The sequence below is a fragment of the Arachis duranensis genome, chromosome 10 (genome assembly GCF_000817695.3).
Source record: "Arachis duranensis cultivar V14167 chromosome 10, aradu.V14167.gnm2.J7QH, whole genome shotgun sequence".
NCBI classification, from domain to species: domain Eukaryota; kingdom Viridiplantae; phylum Streptophyta; class Magnoliopsida; order Fabales; family Fabaceae; genus Arachis; species Arachis duranensis.
The window spans coordinates 29,156,580-29,170,983 of record NC_029781.3 but is presented as its reverse complement, the minus strand read 5'-3'; the positions used below and the strand labels follow the sequence as shown (position 1 = coordinate 29,170,983).

At 32.7% G+C, this 14,404-nt stretch overlaps 1 protein-coding gene across 1 annotated transcript; it reads left to right on the top strand.

Annotated features, from left to right (window-relative positions):
- The first annotated feature begins 5,149 nt into the window (after positions 1–5,149).
- On the top strand, positions 5,150–12,108 carry LOC107469596 (protein THALLO). The gene is made up of 16 exons (XM_016088973.3): positions 5,150–5,685; positions 5,868–5,956; positions 6,134–6,215; positions 6,947–7,092; positions 7,464–7,610; positions 7,796–7,908; positions 8,144–8,231; positions 8,837–9,016; positions 9,919–10,068; positions 10,170–10,247; positions 10,428–10,567; positions 10,646–10,766; positions 10,995–11,263; positions 11,463–11,526; positions 11,619–11,687; positions 11,804–12,108. The coding sequence occupies exons 1-16, from the start codon at positions 5,568–5,570 to the stop codon at positions 11,933–11,935; spliced, it is 1,986 nt and encodes a 661-aa protein (XP_015944459.1). The 5' UTR covers positions 5,150–5,567; the 3' UTR covers positions 11,936–12,108.
- Positions 12,109–14,404: the final 2,296 nt, after the last annotated feature.

Genomic DNA, 14,404 nt, shown 5'->3' with positions numbered 1-14,404 from the left:
AACCAGCCAATATTCATAGCATACACAGCTATTCCGGCTCATGGTTCAGTCCAGAACCAGCCAATATTCATATCATACACAGCCATTCCGGCTCATGGTTAAACCCATAACCAGCCACTTCATTAACAATTACAGCCTTTCGGCCCATGGCATAACAAGCACTTCCACCACCATCCTCCACATCTCACATAATCATCTTTGATCCTCATTGATCATTCATTTTTCCCTTGCTTCACTCGCAAGTTACCTTATTCACTAGCCCCTTTTTAATAGCTAGGCATGTCATAATGATTTAAGATATAAGTGGTGAGATCGAGGCTTAGAAGTATGAAATTTGGCTTTTAAAACTCAAAAATCAACTTTGGGATGAAAACAGGTCCACGCGTACGCGCACTCCACGCGCACGCGTGGATGGCCTCAAAAACTCATCAACGCGTAAGCGTCATGCACGCTATCGCGTGGATTGAAAAATAGCCAAACGACGCGCACGCGTCAACCACGCGTACGCGTGGGTACACTCGTGCCCCAAGCACAAAACTGGCACAGTTCTGGCATAACTCTCTGGAAAATGGCTGGGCATTGGGTGCAGCACATCGGCGCGCCCGCGCACATCACGCGCACGCGTGGATGGCGCTTTCGAGAAGAATGGCGCGTACGCGGCAAGTGTGCCTACGCGCGAGGGGTCATTCTGCTAAAAATTTTTCTAAGTTAAAAGCTGTAGAATTCACAGTTTCAACCCCCAATCTTCCGACGGACATAACTCCCTCATTTTAAATCGTTTTTCACCCGTTCTTCGAACGGCAGGAACATCCCGGATCCAATTTCATTTCTAAATAGATTTGGTACAAAACAGAGATCCGTAGTCCAAGTTATGCCCCGTCAAAGTATGCCCAAAAACCATATTTTTCATACAAAACCACAACATGCCATTTTCAAAACAAGCCATATTCAACTCTTTTCAAAATCAATCAAAACATGCCATTTCATCCCTTTTCTTTGAAATCAATCGAAATATATCAATTTTAACATCAAGCCTCCTCAACTCACACATTGACACATTACCACAATTTACAAAATCACTATCTCATCATTTTAACCCACTTCACCCAAGTGGCTCAAACTCAAACATATTGACATATCATGTACTCTCCCTTATGCCAATTCTCAACAACACCAATTCCAATAAATCATCATTGTACACAATCAATATCATACTCACCATCAACATGGTTCAACCCACAATTCAACCATAACCAATCATCAAGCATATATCACAACATGCGTATTTCTCATACATCATACCATCAAGGCATCATTAATCATCATCACATATATGACCACATCATATATCTCAATCATTCAACAACATCAACCATTCAATGCCTATCTTAGGGCCTCTAGCCTAAATATTTCCTACCACATTACATATTAGATACGGAAAACCGAAACCATACCTTAGCTGATTTCCCAAGCTCAACCGGAGCACTTCTAAACCACTTATCCACAAGCTCTCAAGGCCTCAATACCTCCAAGAACAGATTTTTCACCACCAAATCCCTTTTTCAAGCTTTTCAAAATCACCAATCAAGCTCCAATATTCACATATACACAACCTAAGCCACAATCATCATACCCATACACATCATCTCAATACCCAAACATCATAGAACAACAAATTACACTAGGATTGAGAATCTTACCACACCCAAGGTCCAAGGAGACAAGATTAATCTTCTCCTTCAAGAGAGTTGGGTCCTATAACATCAAAGAGCCCAAAATCTTAATATTTTTGCTCATAAAACTCGAAAACAAGGCTGGAATTTCGACGAGAAAAATGTGGTTTACCTCAAGATTAATTGTATGGGTTTTGTAGAGCTCTCTGCGGTGAACACGTGGCCGCAAACGGAGCGGCAATCGGAGCTCTAGATCAAAAGTTATGGTGGTTTGAAGATCAAGTGAGAGAAAGAAGGCTGAGAGAGTGTTCTTCCCCCATTCTCTCTAACTTTCAGCGTGTTTTGAATATTGTGAGGGGAAGAGTGCTGAAAACTAGGGTTTTGGTCTAGTTATGTTGGGCCAAGGGCCCACTTTGGGTCCGGTTGGCCCGGTTTGGTCCGTTCGGTCCAATCTTGGTCCGATTTTTATAAAATTGGTACCGAAATTCTCGTCTCAATCCCCTCTATCATATTTAGCCACAAAAATCACATTTTGGGCTTTCTAGAATAAATTCTCATTTATAGGCTAATTAGCCGTTAATTAACCGGGTTTTACAGATAACGTGTTGTAAAATAACTAAATAAATAAGGAAGATGTAAATATAAAATAAGGAAATATAAATATAGAACTCTAGTAGTAATATTCACCACAATTGCTATCTTAATATAATCGAGATGATTATTATATTACTAATATATATATAAACTTAAGCCCTTCGGATAGATAGAGAAAAGAAAAAATTATTATAATATATGAAGAAAAAAAAGAGTGTTTTTATTCTTATTGTGTGTGTTTATTCAAATAGATGCATCTCCTATTTATACACATAAATTATCATTATTTTTTAACTTTTATTAATTTTATTCTCTCTTAAAAATGTGAGCTTCATGTAGAAAATGAGGCATCATGTTCTATTTTTATCACAACAATAGAAAATTTTTTGTCCATGCATTGTACAAATCTTTTGCTAGTTATATATTAATAGATAAATGGAAGAATGAATATGTGGCAATCCTAAAATCAATTAATTAAACATGCTCTTTTTATAATTGGTTGATAACTCTAAATAAGGGATTGCTAATTAAGTTCGTCTATGGTAAGAGTGTTCATGATTTGGATCAGCCTGAAGATTTGGTCCGGGCTCAAATGGTTTGAGTTATTGGCCTGATTTTATTGTTATGAAGTTTAGATTCGAAGCTTAAAAAATTGGCCAGTTAAACTATTCAACCGGGTTAGAAAATGCCCAAGACACTTGGACCGGCCATTTGAACCCAAAAATAAAAAAATTATACATTTTAATATATAATTGTGACTAATGCATCAACATCATAAAGAGCAAGTTTACAAGTGACACTGAGCTATGAATCAATTGATGAATGGTAACTACATTTTTATGAAATTTAGCATTATAAGACGAGTAAGTCATTCGTTCCCTAATTTAGTTCCTGAAAAAAAAAATTTGTTAATCAAATTCGTCTATTTAAGTTAATTACATTAATTTTTTTAGTATTTTTATTGATAATAGTGTCATAATTTATTGATATAATATATTAAATATCTAACAATTCTAATTGGTTATTAATATTAGATTAAATCAAAATTTAATTAAAAAGAATTTTGAGGTATAAAAATTTTTCAATTTTGAAAATAATTTTATTTAATTTTATAAATTTATTATGTTAGTATACTAAGTGTGGAGTTAAATTTTAAAATGATCCCTAAGATTAGCATCATGCACTAGAATTGTCTCTAAGATTCTAATTACATCAATTATGTCCGTGAAATTAACAAAAATGCACTATATTAGTCCTTGACACATTTTTCATTAACGACATAATGACATAGCTTGATAACGTGGGCTATTAGTAACACGTGTCACTTGATGATTTAGTCATGTGTAATGGTATGATGATATATTGACTAGTAACATGTGGCAAGCTGACGTGGATAGTTGTGCAACATGTCACAGTGCTATTTGGCCACGTGTCTGTTTGTGCCACGTGTCGTAACAGTATTCGTTTACGTGTCATTTATTCTATCATCATTGTAGATGCACCAAATTAGCCTTTCACTTTGCGTTAAGTGACTCATTTTAATTCTTGAAATTAAATGTCGTGTACCAAATTAGTTCCTTCACTATTTTTTCTCATTTTTTTCTATAAATTTAAAATTCTCAATATATTTGAATCCATTAATTTCAATTTTATTTTTTCACATGTTATTTAAATACAAGTGCTTTTATAAAATATTTTTTCTCTTGCGTGTACTCCTAACCGCTGTCTTGGAGTTGACATGAAGATATTTCAAGCATCCCCACTACCATTTCCGACATCTTTCATCTAGACTAAAGATGTCGAAAATGGGAGTAAGGATATTTGAAATGCTTTTAGTCTAGCCCATTTGCACACAACGAAAACTTGTATTTCATAAGAACCAGAAAAAATGCGTATTTTAATTCTTGATTTCTTGTTAAAACACATTTTTTTTTATAAAAAAAATGTGTCTAATCAATCATATAATTCTTTTTTCATAATAACATACTTATATATTACAAAATTTACCAATGTTAAATTATTATAGAAAAAAATTATATAATTAAAACTAAAATATTAAAAAATTTTATAAAAGCAATTGTATTTAAACGATATGTGAAAAAATAGAATTGAAATTAGTGCTTTCAAGATATTGAAAATTTTAAATTTAAAAAAATGAGAAAAAACAGGTGAAAGGACTAGTTTGATGCACAACATTCAATTTCAGAAACTAAAATGAACCACTTTGCATAGGAACTAATTTGGTGCATCTACAATGATGATATAATAGATGACACATGGACGAATACTGTTACGACACGTAGCACAAATAGACACATGGCCAAAGAGCATTGTGAAACTTGGCACAACATCCACATCAGCATGTCACGTGTCATTGGTCAACACATCATCATACTATTACCTGTGGTCAAATCATGGAGTGACATATGTCACTAACAGCCTACGTCATCAAACTATGTTATCACGTCGTTAATAGAAAATATGTTAGAGATTAATGAAGTGCATTTTTGTCAATCTCAAAAGACGTAATTGGTGCAATTAGAATCTTAGAAATTTTAGTACAAGACACCGATTTTAAAGACTATTTTAGGGTTTAACTCACTAAATATGTAGTGTAGTATCACTTAAAATATCACATTAATAAATTTTGACACCATCAACTACTCAATAACAAAAAAAATTAATATAACTAATTTAAAAATTTTAATAAAAAAATATTTTAAAAATTAATTTAAAAACTAAATAATCTTTTATAAACGAATTTCACCGTCTACTCGATATAAGACTTTTAGTTATAAATGGATGGTTAAAAAAGTCCTATTCGAGGCGTATATTTTTTTGTTACTAATGTAATAGTTATATAAGTCTCGCCTTTAGAAACCAAAAAAAGATATAAGTGTCGCCTTTACGTGGTATGCTGGTAACAGCTTCTTCCCACTCTTCCCCTCCTTGTTCCGCCGCCACAGCCGGTGCCATCTATCCATCATACTTTCTCATCGGTGGCCGCAACTGTTGCTGCTCTCTCCGGTTGACCTTCCTCATCAGTTCTCATCGCATCCTCTTTTCCTCTCTTCCTTCAATTTGCTATTGCGTTTAACATTTTATGCTGCCACTCACTGCATTCTCCTACTTCCAAGAACTCCTTATCTAGCTTCCAGTTCATCCATCTTCTTGTTTCCGTTGTTTGTTCCCCGTTCGAGTTCTTCAGCATCAGTTGTGAGAAAGCTCTGAACTCTGTAGCTGTGTGTTCGATTGAGGGGTTTTTGTAGGGTTTTGCTGGTTAAAAACAGAGTTCACAGAATGGGGAAGAAAGGAGGGGGGAAAAGTTTCCCTAAGAATAAAAAAGCCATAAAAAACGATAAGAAGGGTTCCCGGCATCCTTTTTCAGCTGATGACATGGACGACGAGATTGATGCCTGTAATACTATTTTCTCGCTTCTTTTTCCTTCTTCCCCCCCTTAAAATTGAGTGTTTTTGTTTTTTTTTTCCTTGCTTAATATAGTTTAAGCTTATTGTTCTTATTATCGTAGTAATTGCGATTATGCATTTGGGCTGCTTTTCACTGATTTACTTTTTTGATAATCCCTTTTCATGTTGCAGTCAACAAGCAGAGAGATATCATCCCACTTGACGTGAATGCTGATGCTGAAGAGTCGGACGAAGATGATGAAGTCCCTGTTTTCGATAAGGTTTTGGTGCTACAAACTCTTTTTCTTTTTTCTTTTTTTTTAATATATGAAAATTTGAAGGCTCAATTAAACATGAGTTATCATGCATTGTGTGCTTATTTTGATTGCATAAGAATTAGAAACGAAGTTTTTTTTAATTGGCTCTCATTTGTTTTCTTCTCAAATTTTGCTCAAAAGGGTATTGATGATAGTGAAGATGAAGTCTTTGACGACGATGAGGAGGAGGACGATGAGGATGCTGATGATGATTTGTCGAAAAGTAAGCATGAGTTTTCTGTGTTTGCATATGCATCAAAGTTATTCATTAGATTTGATTGAGATGGATGTTGTATATGATAATATATGACTCCTACCTAAAGAAAGTTACCTTAAGAGAATGCTTGACCTCAAGATTGAATCTCAATCATCCTGCTTTGGTAGTTCTAATTACCTTAAGATAATGCTTGATCTCAAGATTGAATCTCAATCATCCTGCTTTGGTAGTTTCGACTTATATTATCTGCATTTTTTTCTGTAAGGATGGGGATGCTGGAATTTTGAAACCCAACATCAAGAGTGCTTTTTGTAGCAACCTTTATAAATCATATATGCGAAGGTCAACAAGTTACGTTTGTAAACTGACACTAGATAGTATTATTGTTCTGCAACTACTTTCGTACTAGAAATTATAATTTCACAGGTTTTCAAGTCTTCCATTTGTTCACACATATAATTGATGTTCCCCATGTCTTTTTCATGTTTATTTCATTTTTATTTTTTTTAATAAATATGCTTTTAACAAGTATTACAGTTTGAATTATGGTAGCAGATCCAACAGTGTTCTGTTTGTTTAATTTGTTTATTAAGCATATGGGTATAGTTTAGGCTAAAGAGAATTAGAGAAAAATGATTGCTAACTTCAATGTGTTACTTTTACAAGTTTTTGAAATGCAATTTATTCAAGACTTGAGATATAATGTTGCTAATTATTGATGTGTGCTTTTTCCTCAGTGATTAGGCAAAGAAAATATTTACGTGCAAAGTTTGGTACGGGTGAGGATGATATGCATGATGATGAAGAGGAGGAGGATGAAGATAATAAGCTTACTTGGGGAGGAAAGAGGTTTGCTCATGGTGCTGAGAACCGTAACTTTGAGGTTAGGATTTGAGCAATACATTATACCTATGTAAAGGATTTTTGCTATGGATAGATAAATGTTTAGACAAGCAAGTTTTTATGGGATAGGGTTGTTGGACATTTATTCTCGTGATCTTTTTAGAAGACTTCCACTTGAACAATATTTCTTTTTAGATAGCTTTTTTCTTTTTCTTATCTTCCCATCTTTTTGTACTACTCTTCTCTCCATTTGAACAATATTTTTCTTTATATAGAGAAAAAAACAAATTTTTGCTACATGTAATTTTTAAACCATTTACAGATAGTTGTTCCCCTTGTGGATTGTTGGTGTATTTTATTTTTTCCTACATTTGTTTCTGTTGAATAATTTTTATTTTTAATTTCTTTAAGCTACAATCGAGTGATGATGAGGACCCAAAAGAAGAGGAAAAATTGGCATTACAACAACAGAAGGATAAAGCAAAATATTATACAATGGAGGACTATGGCCTTGCTGATATTAGTGAAGGCAAGGACGATGAGATAATGACTTTTGAGGTGAGTGCTGTTCTCTGCTGCTGACTGTATACATCATTACTATGCTGCCGATTATGTATGTTGTTACTTTGCTGTCTAAGGGAAGGCAATTTTAATGAAGAAACATGTAGTGGGGTGTAAAAGAAAGGGAGAGACAATCTGTAGAAGGTGCTGCATCTAAACATAGCTTTCTTTTATCTGTACAGGATGCATCAGACAAAGGAAAGGGGGCAGTAAGGTCACCAGATAGAGATATAACTTTCACTGTAGAGGATCTGAAAGCTTTGTCAAAGGAGGAGCAAATGAATATACTTCATAGGTCAGAATCTTATATTCATCATGTAGTTCTGGTTTCTTTCAAATTTGTCATTAGCTTTTCCTGCAATGTACCTCTGTAACAATAATTATTTTGTATTGATTTTAATATTCATTACAAACTCTAATTAAAATTGACATATATAGGGAAGGAGCAAAGGGTAGGAAAAGTGTTGCTGATGTTCTATATGGAACATGTTTTTCCTATGCATTTTCTTGATTAGAGACTAACTTTGCAGGTCCGCTCCAGATTTAGTTGGTTGGTTGTCAGAACTAAATGAGGCACATGAACAGCTTGAAGCAAAAGTTAACCCATTCTTAAGCAAGGTTTTTCCTCTTGCCCTGGTTCTTATTTTGGTTCCATGTTTGATTTCTGCACAAGTGATCAAAATAATGCAAATAGCATGTCCTATACTTTGAGGGAAAAATTCAGTTACTGCAACACATAACCCTGAATTATTGTTGGGTTCATTGGCTTTTTTGTTTGGTAAAAAATGGGCCATTGTTATATTATGTAGTATAATGCATGTTACCTACTGATGGTATGCCCATTATCAGCATGGATGACAGATGACTTATAGAAGCATGTCAGAAGGAAAAATGTTCTTGATCATTGAGATATTGATACTAAAGAAATAGAGTTGGTTAAGTGATATCCCATCACTAATTGGTAGTATCGGTAAAAGGCTGTGTTGTGATCAACTTGGTTTTTGTTTTTCATTTCTTTCTGTATCAATCTCTTTTAAGCTTCAGTTATTTTTATTTCCTTCTTTAACCAAGATATTAGGCCCCTTTTGTTGATGAAATTGTAGATGTTTTCTATTTTTGCACAATGTTATGATTTTATTCAGAATAAAAATTATGTACCATTCTCTTTTTCCAATGAGGATGAAGGAAGTGTTGTATTAGAATTGATTTTATATCTTGTGCAGGCTAAAGCAGGGGAATTGGATATGAAAGGTGTTGTGCGTTACTTTGAGTTGAAGCAGCTTCTTTTGTTGTCATATTGCCAAGCTATAACTTTCTACCTTCTCCTCAAGTCTGAAGGACAGCCAGTCCATGATCATCCTGTGATGGCTCGCCTTGATGAGATCAAGAGCTTATTGGATCAGGTTTTGTTATTTTCAAACTAACTAACATTTCTGGGATGAATTTGTACTTGTACCTGATTGAGTCAAAATATTTGAGTGTGTTAACTTTCTATGCCGGATTTTCTAGTTAGTTTAGTAACCTGGTTGTTGCATTGCATATATGAAGGTATTTGACCTGTTGCAGTGATATTCTAAGTAATCAATTTCTTTTAGATGGCTAGTTTGTTTGACTAAATTTATTGGGAATAACATGCAAGAGTATTTGACTTATTACCATCACATCAGTTGATTAGTTTAGTTTTTTGTGGAGGCAAGTCTTTGTTGTTGTTAAGTGGATCAAATGACAAGACATTGTAGTTTCAACTAATTTATATAGTGTATGACTGTATTCACACCTTGTGGAACAAGGCTTCACTACTATTGTTGATGGTGCTGGTGTTGATTCAACTAAATTTATTGGAATGCCTTTGCATATAATTATATAGAACAATGTAAATGTATATAATATTGCATACATCCTGACCTTGCATGCATATAAGTTTCTAATGGATTAAGTGACGACACTGGTTTCGAGTAATTCATGTAGTGTTTTCACACCTCGTGGGGCAAGGCTTAGCTACTGTTTTTTATGTTGCTGGTGTTAGTTCAACTAAATTTATTGGAATGCCTTTGCTTATTGTTATATAGTTCAAGTATATAATATTGCATAAATCCTAACCTTGCTTAAATATTGAAGAAATTTTCCAGTTCATCCTAGATAAATGTGTGACCTTTCTTATGTGATTTCAATAGCAATGGGAACTGTATAATCATCTGTAAATAATATGGTTGATGCTTAATTTCACTCAAATATCAGATTTGAGATGAAGATGAAGAAAGTTTTCTTCGGAGTTTGCAATTTTCTAACATGTCATATTCAACAGATAAAACAACTTGACACAGAACTTCCATTTGAACTTGAGGACATTCTTAAAGGAAATAATGGATCGGAAACAGTACTAAAGAATGCTCCAACAACAATTGATTCTTTTTCCAAGGAGCCTTCTGTCTTTGCCAAATCACAGGAAGAAGTGGTAGTATTATGTCTTAATATTTCCTTGTAGATTTCTCTACTTTTCAAATGATGATCTTCAGAAGTATACTCATCAGAATATTGTTTTTTGTATTGACGCAGTCTCAAAAATCAGTCGAGACAGAAAAATTCCAATCCTCGAAGGATCATGTTCAGAAAGCAAGAAAAGACGAACATCAGGTGAATTGTTCTTGTCAATCAATAAGAATAGTGCTCGTTTATTTTGAAATTATTGATTATTGATATAATATACCTCCTAAGTCCTACCTAATTGCCTATACAGTGCTGTACTTTTATTTGGTTTATTTATGTTGTTGTAAAAGACAGTTAATTTGACTTAAGTATCTGGGAATATGGCAGAAAGCTTCCATTGGTGTGCAAAGTTTGGAAATGTTAAAAGTTAGAGCTTCCCTTGAGGAAAAATTGAAGCAAAAGGGTTTGTACAGCTCCATTGCTCCAAAGTCTAGTGGGGCCCTAAAACGCTCAAGACCGGTTAATGGGTATAGCTATGCTCTTATATTTTAAGCATTACTTGCTTCCAACTTCTATGAACTTATTAGAAACCTAACTTCTTGCAGACGGCTCGAAACATATGATGATTTTGTTGACGATACTGCGGATGTTAAGGGGGCAGCTGGCTTGGTTAATGGTTCCAATAAAGTTGCACAGTATCTTAATGCTAATTTGAAGAAACTAAAGGTACTGACGTATAGATTTTTGTAACATGTATTCTTGTGAAATTCATAATAACCTGCCGGGTGTTAGCTGCTACTTTCATAGTGTCGTTATTAATTAATTGTGTATGCTGTCTAGTCCTTATCATTTGTGTTGTCATAGAAGAAATTCCTTCATTATAGACTATAATGGTTTTCTTTTTTCATATCACTTGAACATGAAATATCTCATTAGTCCCCTGTCTGGATGAAGGTCATTTCTGGTGATGATGATTTACCCAAAAGAGATGATATTGGAGAAAGACGAAGGAAACACGAGCTCCGGGTTATGGCTGGTGCTGGTGTTCAGAATGAGGATGACAATGGTGATGACTATGATGATGAAGTTGGCCATCATGGATCTGATGATGATGCAAACGAAGAGGATGATTTTGATAGTGGTGACTCGGAAAATGAATTTTACAAACAAGTGGAACAACAGCGAAATGCAAAACTTGCTGCAAAAGCTCAGATTTACTCGAGGTGAAGTTTTGGCACCCGTTATGTATTTTCAAATTTTTTTCGGGATGTATTGCTCTATGACATTGCTAGAAAATTCTTTTATCCGAAAATCCGAATAACCCGAATTTTTGTGGACCATAAAAAGAAAGTTATCGAAAATGTACTATTCACTCATTTTAACACGGGAAATAAAGATTGGCTATTTGGCTTGCTTTTGCAGGAAGTCAGGGGTTGTCACATCCATGCCAGAGACTATAGAAGGAAAACGCCAAATAACATCTCAGGTTCTTGCTCAATCTATTACTTTTTTCTAATATAATTCATTATTCCTTACAAACTTGTAAATTCTTACTTCATTGTTGACAATATTTTATAGATGGCAAAGAACAGGGGGTTGACTCGAATCCGCAACAAGGCAAAGAAGAATCCAAGAAAGAATTACAAGGTACCTAACAAAGAAGCAGTTATTCTTTGGATTAACTTCGGATGTTAATGTTAAACTGCTATCTTTCATCACTTTATGTTTCCTAATTTTCTTTCTTTTGTTGTCTCAATGTTCAGCTCAAACACCAAAAAGCTCTCAAGAAGCGGCAGGGACAAGTTCAGAGTATTAGAAAGCCTACGGGTCCTTATGGTGGTGAAGCTACTGGAATTAATCCTTTCGTTAGTCGAAGCATCAGATTCAAGGACTGATATTGTCATGGGGTCTTGCTATTTCATTTGAGTATCACAATTTTGAATCATCTAGTTAAGATGGAAGTAATTTTCTTCTTGCCATGTAACAGTGTAGAATAAAAACTGAAATGATTGTTGATTGGGAGAGAAGAATTTTATTCTAGTAGGTAAACATATTTTCTTAGCCTGCCTGATAGACCTTTCCAAATTTTCCAGTTTTGATCTAATTCTCGAGAGCAATAGGTTGATTGTTTTTGTTTTTGTTTTTTTTTCCCCCAACTTTATATGGGGAATACAAAGCTAGCTCAAGAAACAAAGGCTTATTTTATTTGAGAAAGTTACTGTAACATATTCTGATTCCCCGTATTCAGTTCTCTTTCCTTGATTTTTTTTCCTTATTTCTAAATTTTTTATTTTTTTATTTTTTTTGTGTGGATGAGCTCGTCTTTTGTTTTTTAATTTTTGTTTTTCTTCTTCTGATGTATTGGCCTGTGTGCATAGCAAAGTGTTGAGTACTAATATAAGTTTTCTTGTTGCACACTGCTTTGAATTGGTAAATCAAGAATGCTTTCATGGATTATAGAATATCACCAAATCCTCCAGTTACTATACTATATATGGATTTAAATAGATTAGATTAAAAATGTCAACCATCCATAAAATTTGGGTTTCCGGCTATGGAGATTGTTAAAGAATGTATCCAACACTTCAAACACTATTTTATGTATTAAATGTATATTTATAATTTCAAGTAAAACGAGTATATATAATGACATTTAGATTAAAAATATAAATAATAATCTAACAAGATTCAAATAAATATAGCTAACAAGGTATAGCTCAAAAGAGGCATTGAATTTAAGTTTTACTCCTAACTTTAGAAAAAAAAAAAAGAATTTCAAATAAATACAAACATGACATATGGAGTGAATATCTATTTTGCTCAACAACTTTTCGAAGGACATGCGGCACTTAGCAAAAAAATATCATTTTTAGTCTTTGATTTTTAATTTTGTAACTTGTAAGACTGATTTGTCCGGTCATCAATAATCTCTCTCTTAAGTTAATAGAACATGTTTATGTAATACATTAATCAACTAATTTGTCTGTTATGTGTCAATTAGAATTGACAATTTTTTGGCTTGGGGTCTCATTATATTTTGAAATAATTTATAGGAGCCATTTAAATTTTTTTTATTTTTTGTTAATTTTTTTTTATATACATTGGCTAAATTTATTGTATAAGAACTAAAAAATATTTGTAATTTTTTATATTTTTTTACTTATAAAAATTAAATAGAGAATATACGATATTAATAAAAATGACATTACTAATTATTGTTATCTGTCTTATCCATTTGTTATTTTAAAATGTTGAAATTTAAATTTTTGATGTTATATCTACACGGTTAGTTGACATAAATATTCTCATTTATTATATTTATTTTAGATAAAATATTATGTCAATTTTTTTATTATCTATTATAAAATAGAATATGCACTTCTAATAATAATGAATTTATGTGAATTATGATGATTAAATTAAATTGAGTACACCTAAAACTTAACATAATCTTAATAATATAATATTTTAACAATTTTTTAAATAATAAAAAGATTAAAAAATATATCTTTTATTTAATTTTTATAAGTAAAAAAATTAAAAATCACTAATATTTCTCAATTCTTACACAATAAATTTAGTCAATATATATAAAAAGATAACCCAAAAAAAATTTAAATAGTAAGCATGTTTCGTTAATCCAGAGAAGAAAAATTAATAGAGGGACTAAGTAATATTACAAAAATAAAGATTAAGGGCCGAATTTTTCTTTTTTTTTTTTGGGGTTAAAAACCTTGTTATCTTTTAGAGTAATTATAAGAAGGCGTTCAAGAGTTTTTTTCTCATGACGTATGTGATGAATGATAATTAAACCTTGCTATTTTATTGTTAAATATTTGGTCACATAACAATGTTCACGCTTTTTCTTTAACCATTTTTCTACTTTTGGATTTAGAATTAGTTTGAGTAGTTTATTAATGTGACATGTTAAATAACACCGTAACACACCTAGTAGTCCTGATTGGCACTTAATATGATAAATTTATGAAATTAAATCAAATCAATTCCAAATTAAGAAATTCTAATGCTTCAAATTCTCCTCTTAATTAGATTTTAATTTGATCTAATTTCATAAACTTATAATGCTAATAGTCAATTAAAACTTCTATGTCTGTTTGTAATATCACTTAATGTGCCACATTAATAAATTTTGGCGCCGTCAACAAAAAAAAATGATAGAAGAACTAACGCAATTAAGTTAAAATCTTTGAAAGACGAATTTAATAAAAAAATCTTTTGAAAACTAATTTAGAGAATTAGTGACTTTTTAGAAACGAATTTGACCATTTACCCGCTAACCTTGTTCCATTAATGCATTTTGATCGCTCATTCATTTTCAACACGGGGAAAAGAAGGAAAAAAGA